We start from the raw sequence: 11,301 nt of genomic DNA, 5'->3' as shown, positions 1-11,301 counted from the left end.
CCATCACACAGAATCTACTGCTTCCAGACGGTTTATCTCCCCTTTCCCCGCGACCGGCAGCTGCTTTCCGAGTAGAAACAGACAAATTTGGTTAGTATCCATCCTGAAGTTATAGTAAGGAGGTTGCAATGCATTCGCAAAGTTGTTTAAAGAATTGCGAAATAGATTTTGATCTGATTAATAGTTTCTCCACCAACCGTTTGATTAAAGGTTGGAACACACCACTGGCCCAACCTCACAAAGTAGGTTTGAAGAACCCCATGGATAAAACCTTGACCTACATAGTTTTTGTCTTAAAGTATACTGGTACAGAGATTGTCACCATACATTTCTCAAGGTCCTATAGATACACAAATTGACAACATAATTTATTTCCGCATATTTCAGCACGCTTAAAAAAAAGACTGAGGGTTCAATCCTCTGTTGTGAATACAGGCCCTATGTGTCGCATTACTATTGGAGAAAATGAGAAATGATGATAAGATGACTTCGATCAGCCTATTCAGCTTCATAGGTATACATAGAGGAAGCGGGTGAATAAGACGTTAGTCATGAGATGTGTTCGGTTAATGATGATGGAGGTGGGACTGTACTTTGTGTGCACAGAAGCAGTGCTGACGAGCAGATATATTGACTTGTCTTGAGTAAATGTTTGCTTTCAACAACACTCTATAAACATCCCTAGTTTTTAATAATTGCTGGTATTCTCATCTTTGTTTCTTTCCCCCTTTCTTTTTGCCATCTTCTTCACCACTTACTTCCTGTGACATTTATTATCCAGGTTCCGTAATTAGATGAATGACTTTCATTTCTCGTGTCTTTGCCATTATGATGTTTGCACTTTGATTATGCCTTTTCTTGCAAATGCCAAAAGACTAAGTACCAGGCATGATGCATGTGCTATTTGTCATTGTCTTAGTTAAATATGCAAAGTCAGCTTGCAGTTAATACATCAAATGGTAACATGAAGGCAGATTGCATAAAGACACGTTACGGGAAGTCCGTGCTGAGTTTTTTTAAGCAGGAACCTTCCTCAGTGTCTTTTATACCAGCACTCCCTAGGGGCTGTTTCATAAAGCTGTTTGTAATTGAAGACCGACTTTAAGAACGACTGATGAACCTTGCTTACGCACATAACCATCGCCAATGAATATACCATTTACCACAAGAAAGGATCACCAGTTGTTCTTTGAGTCGTTCTTAACTTACAAACAGCTTTATGAAACACCTACCTGGACCCTATTGTTATTCTTGCATTCCCTCATAGGGGTGGTTTCAGACGGCTTCAAAGTTCGTCTGTTCCAGGTATTTTCTGATCGGGATATTTACCCCAATCAGAAAATACCAGGTAATATTGGCAATGTGAAAGCAAATTACACATAATCTCCCCGAGAACTTTCGCGGGGATTTTTCCAAGGTCGCAGGTATTTTGGCAATGTGAAAGCAATTTATGGGAACTTGCCTTAGGTGGCTGCTGAGCTAGTGATTTTGAATCTCGCGCCTCGCTTGCTTATCAGACCATACTGCGCATGCTCGTAACTTCAGGAACTTATCCCGAAGGGTACGTTTCAGGGCGGTGTGAATGCAGGAATAATTAATAGGTATTTTTTACCATAAAGAAGTTCTCGTATTGTAACAGGGATTCTTATGATCCAGGCGGTTTGAAACCACCTATTGTATTGTCTGGGCTTTAAAAGAATTGGGGGATTAGAAGCAAAAAGACTTTTTGCTGGATTCCCAATGGAACAGGTAGTGCAGACTTTTGCTTTTCAATTCATTTATTTTACACAATTGAATACAAAATTTCATCAAATTTAAAAAAACTCAATAAAAAAATCTCTATACATATACAATAATAGTGGATAAACCAAGTTAAGAACATTAACAAGATATTGAAAAGTGGAGGGACAAAGAAAGGCCTGGGGCTTTGGCACCAAAATGCAAATCAACCCATGTTTGAATGTCGTCTACATTTCTCACTACATTTGTTTTTCTTCACTTCTTGGATTTCTTGCGTATAGGTGGTAAAAGATCTGCAGAAGAAAACGCAGTGGCAAACCAGAATAACAAGCGCCCTCGTGGAGATGGAGCCAAGGTGTCGTTCCGTGTCTTAATTCCAAGCAGTGTAAGTTCCATTCCTTTTTATTGTGATTTGTTTGATTTCATTCAGGGAATATACCACATTTTATGGGTTGGCCTAATAATTTTTGTGACAGAGCCCCTCCCAAAATGTCTTGAAACAGTTCAGAAGAAAGAGGGGAATATTTCATCACATACCTTGCCCAATTTTAATGCACAAGTATCTCTCGTTTAATGGTAAAAAAGATTGAATTAAATAATCATTAATATCATTGAATCGGCAAGGCTGTAATCACTAAATTCATTAAATTTGCAAAGGTAACATCAAAACCATTAAAACCAAATTGTAAGCGCTTTGGGAAACTAATATCAAGCAAGATACTGGTTTAAAGTAGTCGGGACAAGAAAACAAGACAAGATCCTTTTGTCTTTGTGACTTGATGACATGAAGACTGTATCTTTTGTATGTCAACTTTGCTGATACACAAAGACAGAAGAAAACAACTTAAACCTTGTCAACATGGTCAAGTTGTTGGTTTTTTACAATAGGACAAAAAGACAGTTTGATGATCTGTACACTTACATCTTTCTTACAAAGTACCTGTGTTCAGAGAGGGGTTAAAATTAACCAGACTTCGGGTTCCTTTTAGGATCCCAGTCGGTGCACGTAGGTACATGTATTACAAGCTTTATGTGAATGACATGGACGGTTTCATTACCTTTATAGAACTAAATTCTCATATGTGACCCACAATGAGTTAGCCAGAATTAATATCTTAAAATCATTTTTTTTTGTTCATTGAAAAAATGGATTCTAAGCTTCAGAATGATGTATAACCTGTCAAATTCGAGAAGCTAAAAACCCGTACTATACAAGGCAATCAAGTCAACGTTCAGGGCGATTTTCAGAGAACACTGTTGGAGTAAAAAGTTTGAAATTTGAACTTCTCTCAAGCATGAGATAAGCATCCGATTCAGTAATCCTACACTCTCTGCAGTCTGAGAAAGGGGTCCTATAAACTTCTCATGTTTGGTTATATTTCATGGTTTATTTTCTTATAAACGGAGGAAGACAAAAAGTTTCTTATTGACATTAAGCTTCTAAATAATAATAACAATAATATAATTATCCTTTAAGATAATTTTTTAATCTTCCATTTTTAAAATATTTGATAAGAGAACCTTGCCCACTGAGTTAAATGGATTTTGAGTTGGGTGGTCAGATACGGGTTGACTATTTCAAAATAAGTTCTCGGACACAAAGAGCTCTCGGGAAGGAGATGAGAATTTAAGCAGATGTGAACAGCATTCAGTACAATCTGGGTTATTTTGCTCCGTATGAAACCTTGTGAAAAGTACATGTGTCTGCGTTCGTGGGTGTAAGATGTATATGCTGTCCCTCGGAAGACGGAATGATTCCATCATTACACAAGTTCCTTATCGGCTTGACTGCTCTCCGAATTACACTCTTTCATCCATTAAACTGGGCTCTTACATTGCCATGGGGGTTTTTATTGTTTAAAGATCCGACAAAATCAGGAACCACGCTTGCTTTCAAATGCCGACAATTCTCAAGGAGTTACTTCAAAAAGATATGTTACATCATAAAGCATTCACAAAAGTTGCAGAAAAATTATCTCCCTTTCTGATACTACTTAGCTTTTTCATTACCCTCATTTCCAACCATCTGGAGTTCTATCAAATTGTTTTAGAGAAAATTGTAATGAACCTAAACCGACCTGTTTTTTTTTACATTTCCATAAACATTTGATTGCTATTTATTTTACTCAATCAAAATATATCCTGTCGAGTCTGCAATTCTGACATATATCCAATGTTAACATGCAATAGTGATAGATTGACGTGTTTTGTGTTTTTACTGCATCACCATAAATAGCCTACAACCAGACTTGCTTAAGTGATCACCTGTACAGAAGGACCACCTGTCTATAAAGATCACTAGTTTCATTTCCCTTTAATATTCCCCATCAATGTATGCATAATAGGAACCTGCTAACTAATATTGAAGACCACTTGCTTAAAAAGGGCACTATATCTTCTCTACCTTAAAGGTGGTCTTTGTTTCACACATCGTTTGTGGCCTAATCCATTCAACATGCGTACATGTAGTCTATTCTGGCACAGAAGAGTTTATAAGAACATGCATGCCCATCTCTTTTTCTTCATTCTTCTTATAATTGGAATCTAAATTATATCTACCCCTCTCTCTCTCTCTCTCTCTTCTCCATCTCTTTCCTCTACTCCTCTTTCCTCCTTATGCTATTGTGTCTTTTCCTATTGGTAGTTTACCCCTATGCTTGTGGAATTATTTTGTATCACAAGTAATCTTAAGAACATTATTTTGGACCTAATTTGTTTATTTGAGATTTTCGCTGTAAACTTTCCCCACCTTTTAAGCACATGAAGCACATGTATCTTTCACATTTGTGACAGAGAATTTGAACTTTGACAATAAATACTACATTTACATTTATACCAAAACTCATGACAGGATACTAGTGATTCAATTGGTATTCTACATTACTAGATGACAGCTGTTCTGTTTACAATAAGAAGTACACTGCATGAATCAGAGAGATTGACATGACATGATACTTCTTGATTGCAGCAAGATAATTCTTTGTTTTCTCGATCATACAGTGCTTTCAAACCAACCAATAAAAAAATGCTACATTATAAAAGAAAATCATTAGGAGTTTTGATTTGAAAAAAAAGATGAATGCACATCCATAATGTAGAATTGTAGAAAAGTTCATACTAGAACTTTGAACTGGTTAGGGCAAGTGTGAACCCCCCCCCTAAAAAAAGGAATGAAAGGGGAATGTCTGTGTGTGATTCCTAAAACTGTTCTTGTACAAATAATTGGTATTTTTGCGTGTGGGAGTGTGTGAATATGCTGTGATCCAGTTTTCTCATTAAACTTGGGCATTCATCCCTTCTCTCCACTGATACATATAAATTTAGAAACAATTTTATAGGATCAAAGGTCGCTTTGATGAAGTGGAAAAATTATTCATTATGCAGATTGCCCAAAGTGGAGCAAAATGCAACAGTGCTAATTGCTGCGAAACCTATGATTGGACGTGCAATTAGAAAAGTAAATGTTTGTTATTAATGAGACCCAATTTCTCATCACGGGAATACCCTTATCTTATTGGTTGATCAGTGGCGATTGGCAGGGCCTGCTTCTTTGTTTGCCCCAAAGAATGGAATAATTGGTGTAGGTTATTGGAAGTATAGTTTTTGTCTATAAAAGCAGGGGTGTGTGACGCCAAACAATAGGGGCCTACTCCCCCATGGGCAGGTGGTTAGCGATCACGATAGTTTTTGTGTGTCCAAACTGAAGACAGAAGAAAAATGGTGAAATTTGGACTGAATGGGATAACAATATATGAGGATTTCCATTCATTTATCCTGCTCACTGGGTTGTGTCATGATTTTCTTTTTTTATAGGGCTTCTCTAGGCTACCAGCTTTGCAACACTTGCTTTATTCATGATTTTCTCAATTAAAAAAAAAAAAACTTTGGCTTCACCGACTTAATGAGTCAGATGATTACAAAAGTGCATTAACATTAGAGTGAAACAAACAACAAACTTTAGCATGCATGCATTATCTATCCACATGGAAATTAACATAAACACATCAGATGCCCGAGACAATTAAAACGAAATTACCCCATTTTCCTTTGAAATTAGGACCTATTTTCTGACTTTTATACTGTATGTAGTTTATATGATTTTGATAAGCATTACAGACATGGTAAAATATTAATACTCTCTGCTAATATGCTGAATTATATTAGTTCTGAATTGTAGAACAGTGGATGATTTGAAGTTCAGTGCTGCATGGTGTTTGTGTTAGTGTAAGAAGCATATTGATGTGGCTTTCTATAGCCTCAAATCCTAAAGTCACCCATGTGAGGTTGCAAGAATGATCCTAAGCATAGTAACTTAACACCATTCGTCTCAGGACCACCTTCATTTCAAGTTTGGCGCAGCGTGCGCTGAAGTATATTGTAAAACAACCAAACACCAACACCATGATCGAACACCGACACCATCACCAAAAGGTCAGCACCTAACTTGAAATTGTCCAATTAACAGGGGCTCTTTCGTAGCAAAGGACTATTTTGGAAATTTGGGGGCAAATTAACACTTTAACCCTCTGTTTTTTTTCTTCTTTGTTTTGCCTGATTAGGCCTATTTTATTTACTTTTTTTATCTTTCAATGGCCTATATCAATCCTGCATTTAGAGTAAAGAGTTCAGAGATTCTTATTCAGGTGCTTTGTGACAAAAGAAAATTGACACTTTGTGTGGAGGACTATCAATGAGCTCTACACTCATTGCTTTATTTCATATTCGATTGCTTTATAAGAAATCCAAGTGAGTTGTGAATAGCAAACAGTTTAGATTCAGATTTAAATCTTCAAGATTTGAATGTAAATCATTCCAGGTTTAAGAATAAATCTTTATGATTTACTTTTTAATCTAAAGCTTTCGACTGGTAACAATCAACAGCCTATTTCGATGTATTTCAAATCCCTGTAGAGTCGTCCAAACACTTCCATTCTCTCCATTATGAAGCAATGACAATTATACAACTTGATCTGATCTTAATTGTAAATTGATGATAGTGATGATTGCGCTGTAATTTGCAGAGAGCATTTTAAGGGGGAAGTCTCCCCGTCTCAACCATTTTGGAATTTGCATTTGTAATTTACTATATGATGTGTAATATACTAATGGATTGTCTAAGCTGTATTGAATTATCTTTTTGGAAACATTTTCGAGGACTGATAGCCATTACCCCCGTGCATGGCTTAATTAGCCCCAGCCATTAACGGCAATGAATACGGGGATGTAGACAATAGAATCTGCACTAATTGGCGAAAATTTCCAGAGAGAAAGAGAGAGAGAGAAAGGGACATAGGATATATATTGGTTTGTAATTTGCATAATTCCCTAGTGGACATTCATTGTATTGAGCCTTTGTCGAAGTGAGTTATCGGCCAGCCTCCTCGGCACGTGCACATGGGTTTTTGTTGACTCCAAGGCTTAGCAGCTACTCAGCCGTAGAGTTGAGTCACTAATGAATGAACTCACAGAGACCCTCTGAACAAGAGCTTGTTAGAGTTTGGGGGAGAAAGAAAGAGAGAGAAGAGGGGGGGGGGGTTGGGTTGACCCGTCATCGAACAGAGAAAGAGACCGGGAGGGAGAGAGAGAGGGGGACAAAGAACTTGGGTGGAGGGGAGGTATAAAAGGATTGTGTATTTGGTGGAAGATGTAACAGAATCAAACAGGCAGTTGTCTCAGCGAGATGGAATCGTACAAGCCATGGGATACCGGTATAGCCGAAGATGTCTTGTTATCTTGGATTACTAATACCGGTAGAAGGGAAAAAAAATGGAAGAACTCGGATGGCATCATGGTGATGATGTTGGTGGAACCTTGCGTGCTTTACACGAGGATTTTGATGCAGGGCAGGACTTTGACTGCTGCTGGAGATATGATTTCTGAAACGTCTCCCGCTCGGGCCTGGTTTCATCATTATTTTAACCTCGACTCCTTTTTACGGAGCATGATAATGTGGCGTCCAGATGATATTTCATGGAAATAGCTATCGGGAGCAAAGCTCTTAGCCACTTGTGTAATTTCGCATATATAGTCATCATAACAAAGAAGCGATTAGATTGACTGGCTATGTGGAGTTTACTTAAGAAAAACCACCTATTCTTTCTTTTTGACAAAAGATTCATGGTTGTTATGGTAAGTCTGCATCATTCATCACTATGGAAATATTTTCATATTAGTTTCACAATGTATATTTAAGGGAGTAGTTTTCTTGTTTTTTAAACCAGAAATATGTCTGTAGTCATACATTGAGGGGCCTTTGTGAGAGTTTTACATTTGTATTTGATTCAAATTTTTGCTCTTAGGTGAGTAACAATGAAAAAGGGTACTCTTTGTGGCAAGAGTTGTAACACTTTTGTCTCAGAATGCTTATCACTTCATTTGTTTGCCTTTCGTTGCTTTCTTTTTTCATATGTTTTGGTGACAAATGTTTTCTCATCATTGTATCTCTTTTACTTCTCTGTATTTTGTCACCATTAAATGAAACTTTGGTGATCAATACTATTGAATTCAGCCTTTTTATTCATACATGTTTGAGATGCACCTTCTCTCCATGAATGAAAGGATACCGTTCTTTAATATTGGGTTACCTCAGATGTTATCCATTTCATTGCCATTGGTAGCCCAGACATTTGTGTTACTGTGATATGCTGCATCAAGGAGTAGCATCTGGTCCGGTATGACCTTTGACCATTGTTCTCTTTCCCCTTTCTCTAGTCTCTTTCTTTCTCTCTTTGTCTCTGTTCCTGTCTCCCGATCTCTCTCTCACTCTCTCTCTTGTTTGATCTCTATCTCCCCAACTCTCTTTTCGCTCTCTTTCTCCCTCCTCTCTCTCTCTTGTTTGATCTCTGTTTCCCCCCCTCTCTTATTTTCTCCCTCCCCCTCTCTCTAACTCTCACACTCTCTTTCTTTCTCTGTCTGTAAAATATTGATTTTTTTGTTACTTTGTTGTAGGCCTGGCATGTGTATTTGGTTGAAACCTTTCTACAGACAATCTGTCATGGTTGAACAGTTCTATCCCAATCTTGAATCCTTTGTAGTGGGTATTTGTTAAGCCATTGGCCTGCCACGCGCCACCTCGTCAACAATAGAACTCGGAGCAGACTGTCCACAAGACCCCAACTGTCGTTTGCTGCGTTCAGTTGACGCATTTTTTACCCACAAAACATGGTTTACAAACACGTTTAGTTCAAACCAAAATTGTGTTCAAGCATATTTGGGGGTTGGTTTGTTGTAAATAGAAACGTCTTTCCAAATGGGAAACGGACATAAAAACAGATGCGTTTTGAAAGGTGATTCTGCAGAACAACAATCGTTTTAATTTAATTGCTGGAACGCAACAGAGATCTCAGTCTGGATTCTTCAACAGCCTTCTTCTGGTTCACACTGACACATTATGTTCACACATGTATTGTGTACTTCCTGGGTCAAACTCAATATTCTGTATGAGCATTGGGTGGGCTTTATTAAAATGAGGGAGAAACAATGTTGATGAAAATCGATTGATACGCTACCTGGAAGTAGCTACGTCTTGTGGTGCATTTTGGGTTTGTTATTTAGGTTTATGACTTCCAGCCTAATAAAAAATCAATTGAATGTATGGTTATTGAGTGAGCAATTGGTGAGAGAGGTTTGGAGTTCTGTGAAAGCCAGATTCGGCATGAATGTGAGGGGTGCTTTTCTTCTTCAAAAACTTGACTGTGCATACAACCACCCTTCATCTGTTCCAAACTCAGCAGGGCTTTCCTTTGTAATCCCTACCTAACTCTTCTGATGATCTCATGCTACATCTCTTTCGGCCTCTGATTATTTGGGCTTATTTAGTAAGCCTTGAATACCCTTCTGATAAAGGAGGGTTCCCGCTAAATGCGGGGCTCCCGGCAAAAAGCCGGGGAAAACATTGCTATGTAAAACATTGCTCTTGGTCAAACTCTTATTACACACCTCTACCACACACCCACACGTACAAAATAATATATTTCTTTGCATTATTAAATGTGCAAAACTATGACAGCACCAAGTGAGATGTCATATACATCCCCCGCACCCAGTTTTTCATAGTATTTGAATTAATCTTCTTCTTATATCAAAAGAGCATGGGTTGTTTTTTGTACCTTTAGTTTATTAGTTTATGATGAACTGTTAAATGCTCTTTGTTATAAGAGAGGGTAAAGGTGATTCTGACAATACCATTGATCAATACAAAGTATTATAGCTTGCCATCTTCAAAACTAGGGTTTAGATGACAATGAAATAGAGCTTTTATTGACTGCATTCATGGTTCTTTTGTGTGGCTAGAATTTTCTTAAAAAGTTATAAAAAAACTTTCTGCTCTATTTTTCTTTTAGAATGCTGGTGGAATCATCGGAAAGGAAGGCTCAAATATCAACCAGCTTCGGAAGAAGGTTAGTGGTTTTAAATTTCCTCAAAATTGAAAAGAAAACAATAAGGGAAAAGGTTTTTTTTTCCTTCTGTTGTAATCTATTTGACAAGGAAAGAAGATGGTGGAAATGAATACATAAGACACAGCTAAATTCCTTAGTGCTAGGACTATTCAAAAGAGAATTACCCTTGTCATAACTTCATTATTTTTAACTTTGGTTGTTGAGATTTACGAAGCTTATTTAAACCATTGCTGATTTTCTTTCTTCTCAATTTTTTTGCTTTTTTTTTTAATTTGGATTATTGAGGAAACTTATTCGTCATGAGACATGAAATTCATCTTCAAATTTAGTAACATTATTTTATTACTTTTCCAAGTGTAGTTCTGTTGTTCATAGATAGATTTGGGATTATTTTTTTTATCGGGAAAGGTACTCGTTTTTACTTAATATGATATAAATCAAGAAAAATTTGGGTGAACCATATTTTTTTAAACTGTTGGAGACTGAAGCTGTGTGTATGCTTGCTTGGGTCTACGGAAAATGTGTGTTGTTAAATAACCAGACAGGCTCCAGTGGGTTAAGAAATAATAGAATAGAATGCTCAGTACTGATAATTGATAGGTTTGAAACATTTGTCCACTCCATATTACAAGTATCTATTGCCTTCATGGCGTTTAAGGGCCCTTTCTCTGTCATGTCCTTCCACCATGCTTACCCTGGCCTGGCCCGATCCGATGTCTCCCGTGTCCTATCTCTGAACCAAACTGATCCAAAAATAATCTGCATATATGTATTTATGATTCTCCATTGTTTGGGAACAATTGACATTCTTGAGATCCTACCAGTTGTATAATGTGTATTGACCTAAACTATTGACCATAACTGGGACCCCAAATGTTGTGATATATCACTTTAAAAAATGTTTATCCTCATCTCTGATGTATATTATTTGAATGTACATAATGACCCCGATTTGACCTCCAATTGATCCTCTCCTAACATCGGTATCTCCACATGATTGTTCTCCGCCCATCGTCCGCCCAATCATCCGCCCGCCCAACCCTGCCCGCCCACCTGCCCGACCTGATGCCAATCTCAACCGGCCCGTTGGGATCCAACCCCTTGGCCCGTACTCAAACCACCTGGTCTGGTCCGGCCCAAACCGATCCATGGTCCGTCCTCC

At 37.7% G+C, this 11,301-nt stretch overlaps 1 protein-coding gene across 3 annotated transcripts in view; it reads left to right on the top strand.

The window, feature by feature from the left end:
- The first annotated feature begins 2,019 nt into the window (after positions 1-2,019).
- The window catches only part of LOC129262385 (heterogeneous nuclear ribonucleoprotein K-like), a 30,762-nt gene continuing 21,480 nt past the window's right edge, over positions 2,020-11,301 (top strand). The window contains exons 1-2 of one of the 3 annotated variants that reach the window (XM_054900495.2): positions 2,020-2,125; positions 10,083-10,139. In XM_054900495.2, coding sequence (XP_054756470.2) covers positions 10,084-10,139 — 56 coding nt within the window. In that variant the 5' untranslated portion in view covers positions 2,020-2,125; position 10,083. Of the gene's footprint in view, positions 2,126-7,383; positions 7,870-10,082; positions 10,140-11,301 lie in introns of those variants that run through there. The other 2 variants (XM_054900496.2, XM_054900494.2) reach the window with 2 other exon arrangements.

The sequence above is a fragment of the Lytechinus pictus genome, chromosome 5, assembly GCF_037042905.1.
Source record: "Lytechinus pictus isolate F3 Inbred chromosome 5, Lp3.0, whole genome shotgun sequence".
NCBI lineage: Eukaryota > Metazoa > Echinodermata > Echinoidea > Temnopleuroida > Toxopneustidae > Lytechinus > Lytechinus pictus.
Note: the sequence above shows the minus strand (reverse complement) of the source record. Positions and strands in the feature narration are given on the sequence as shown.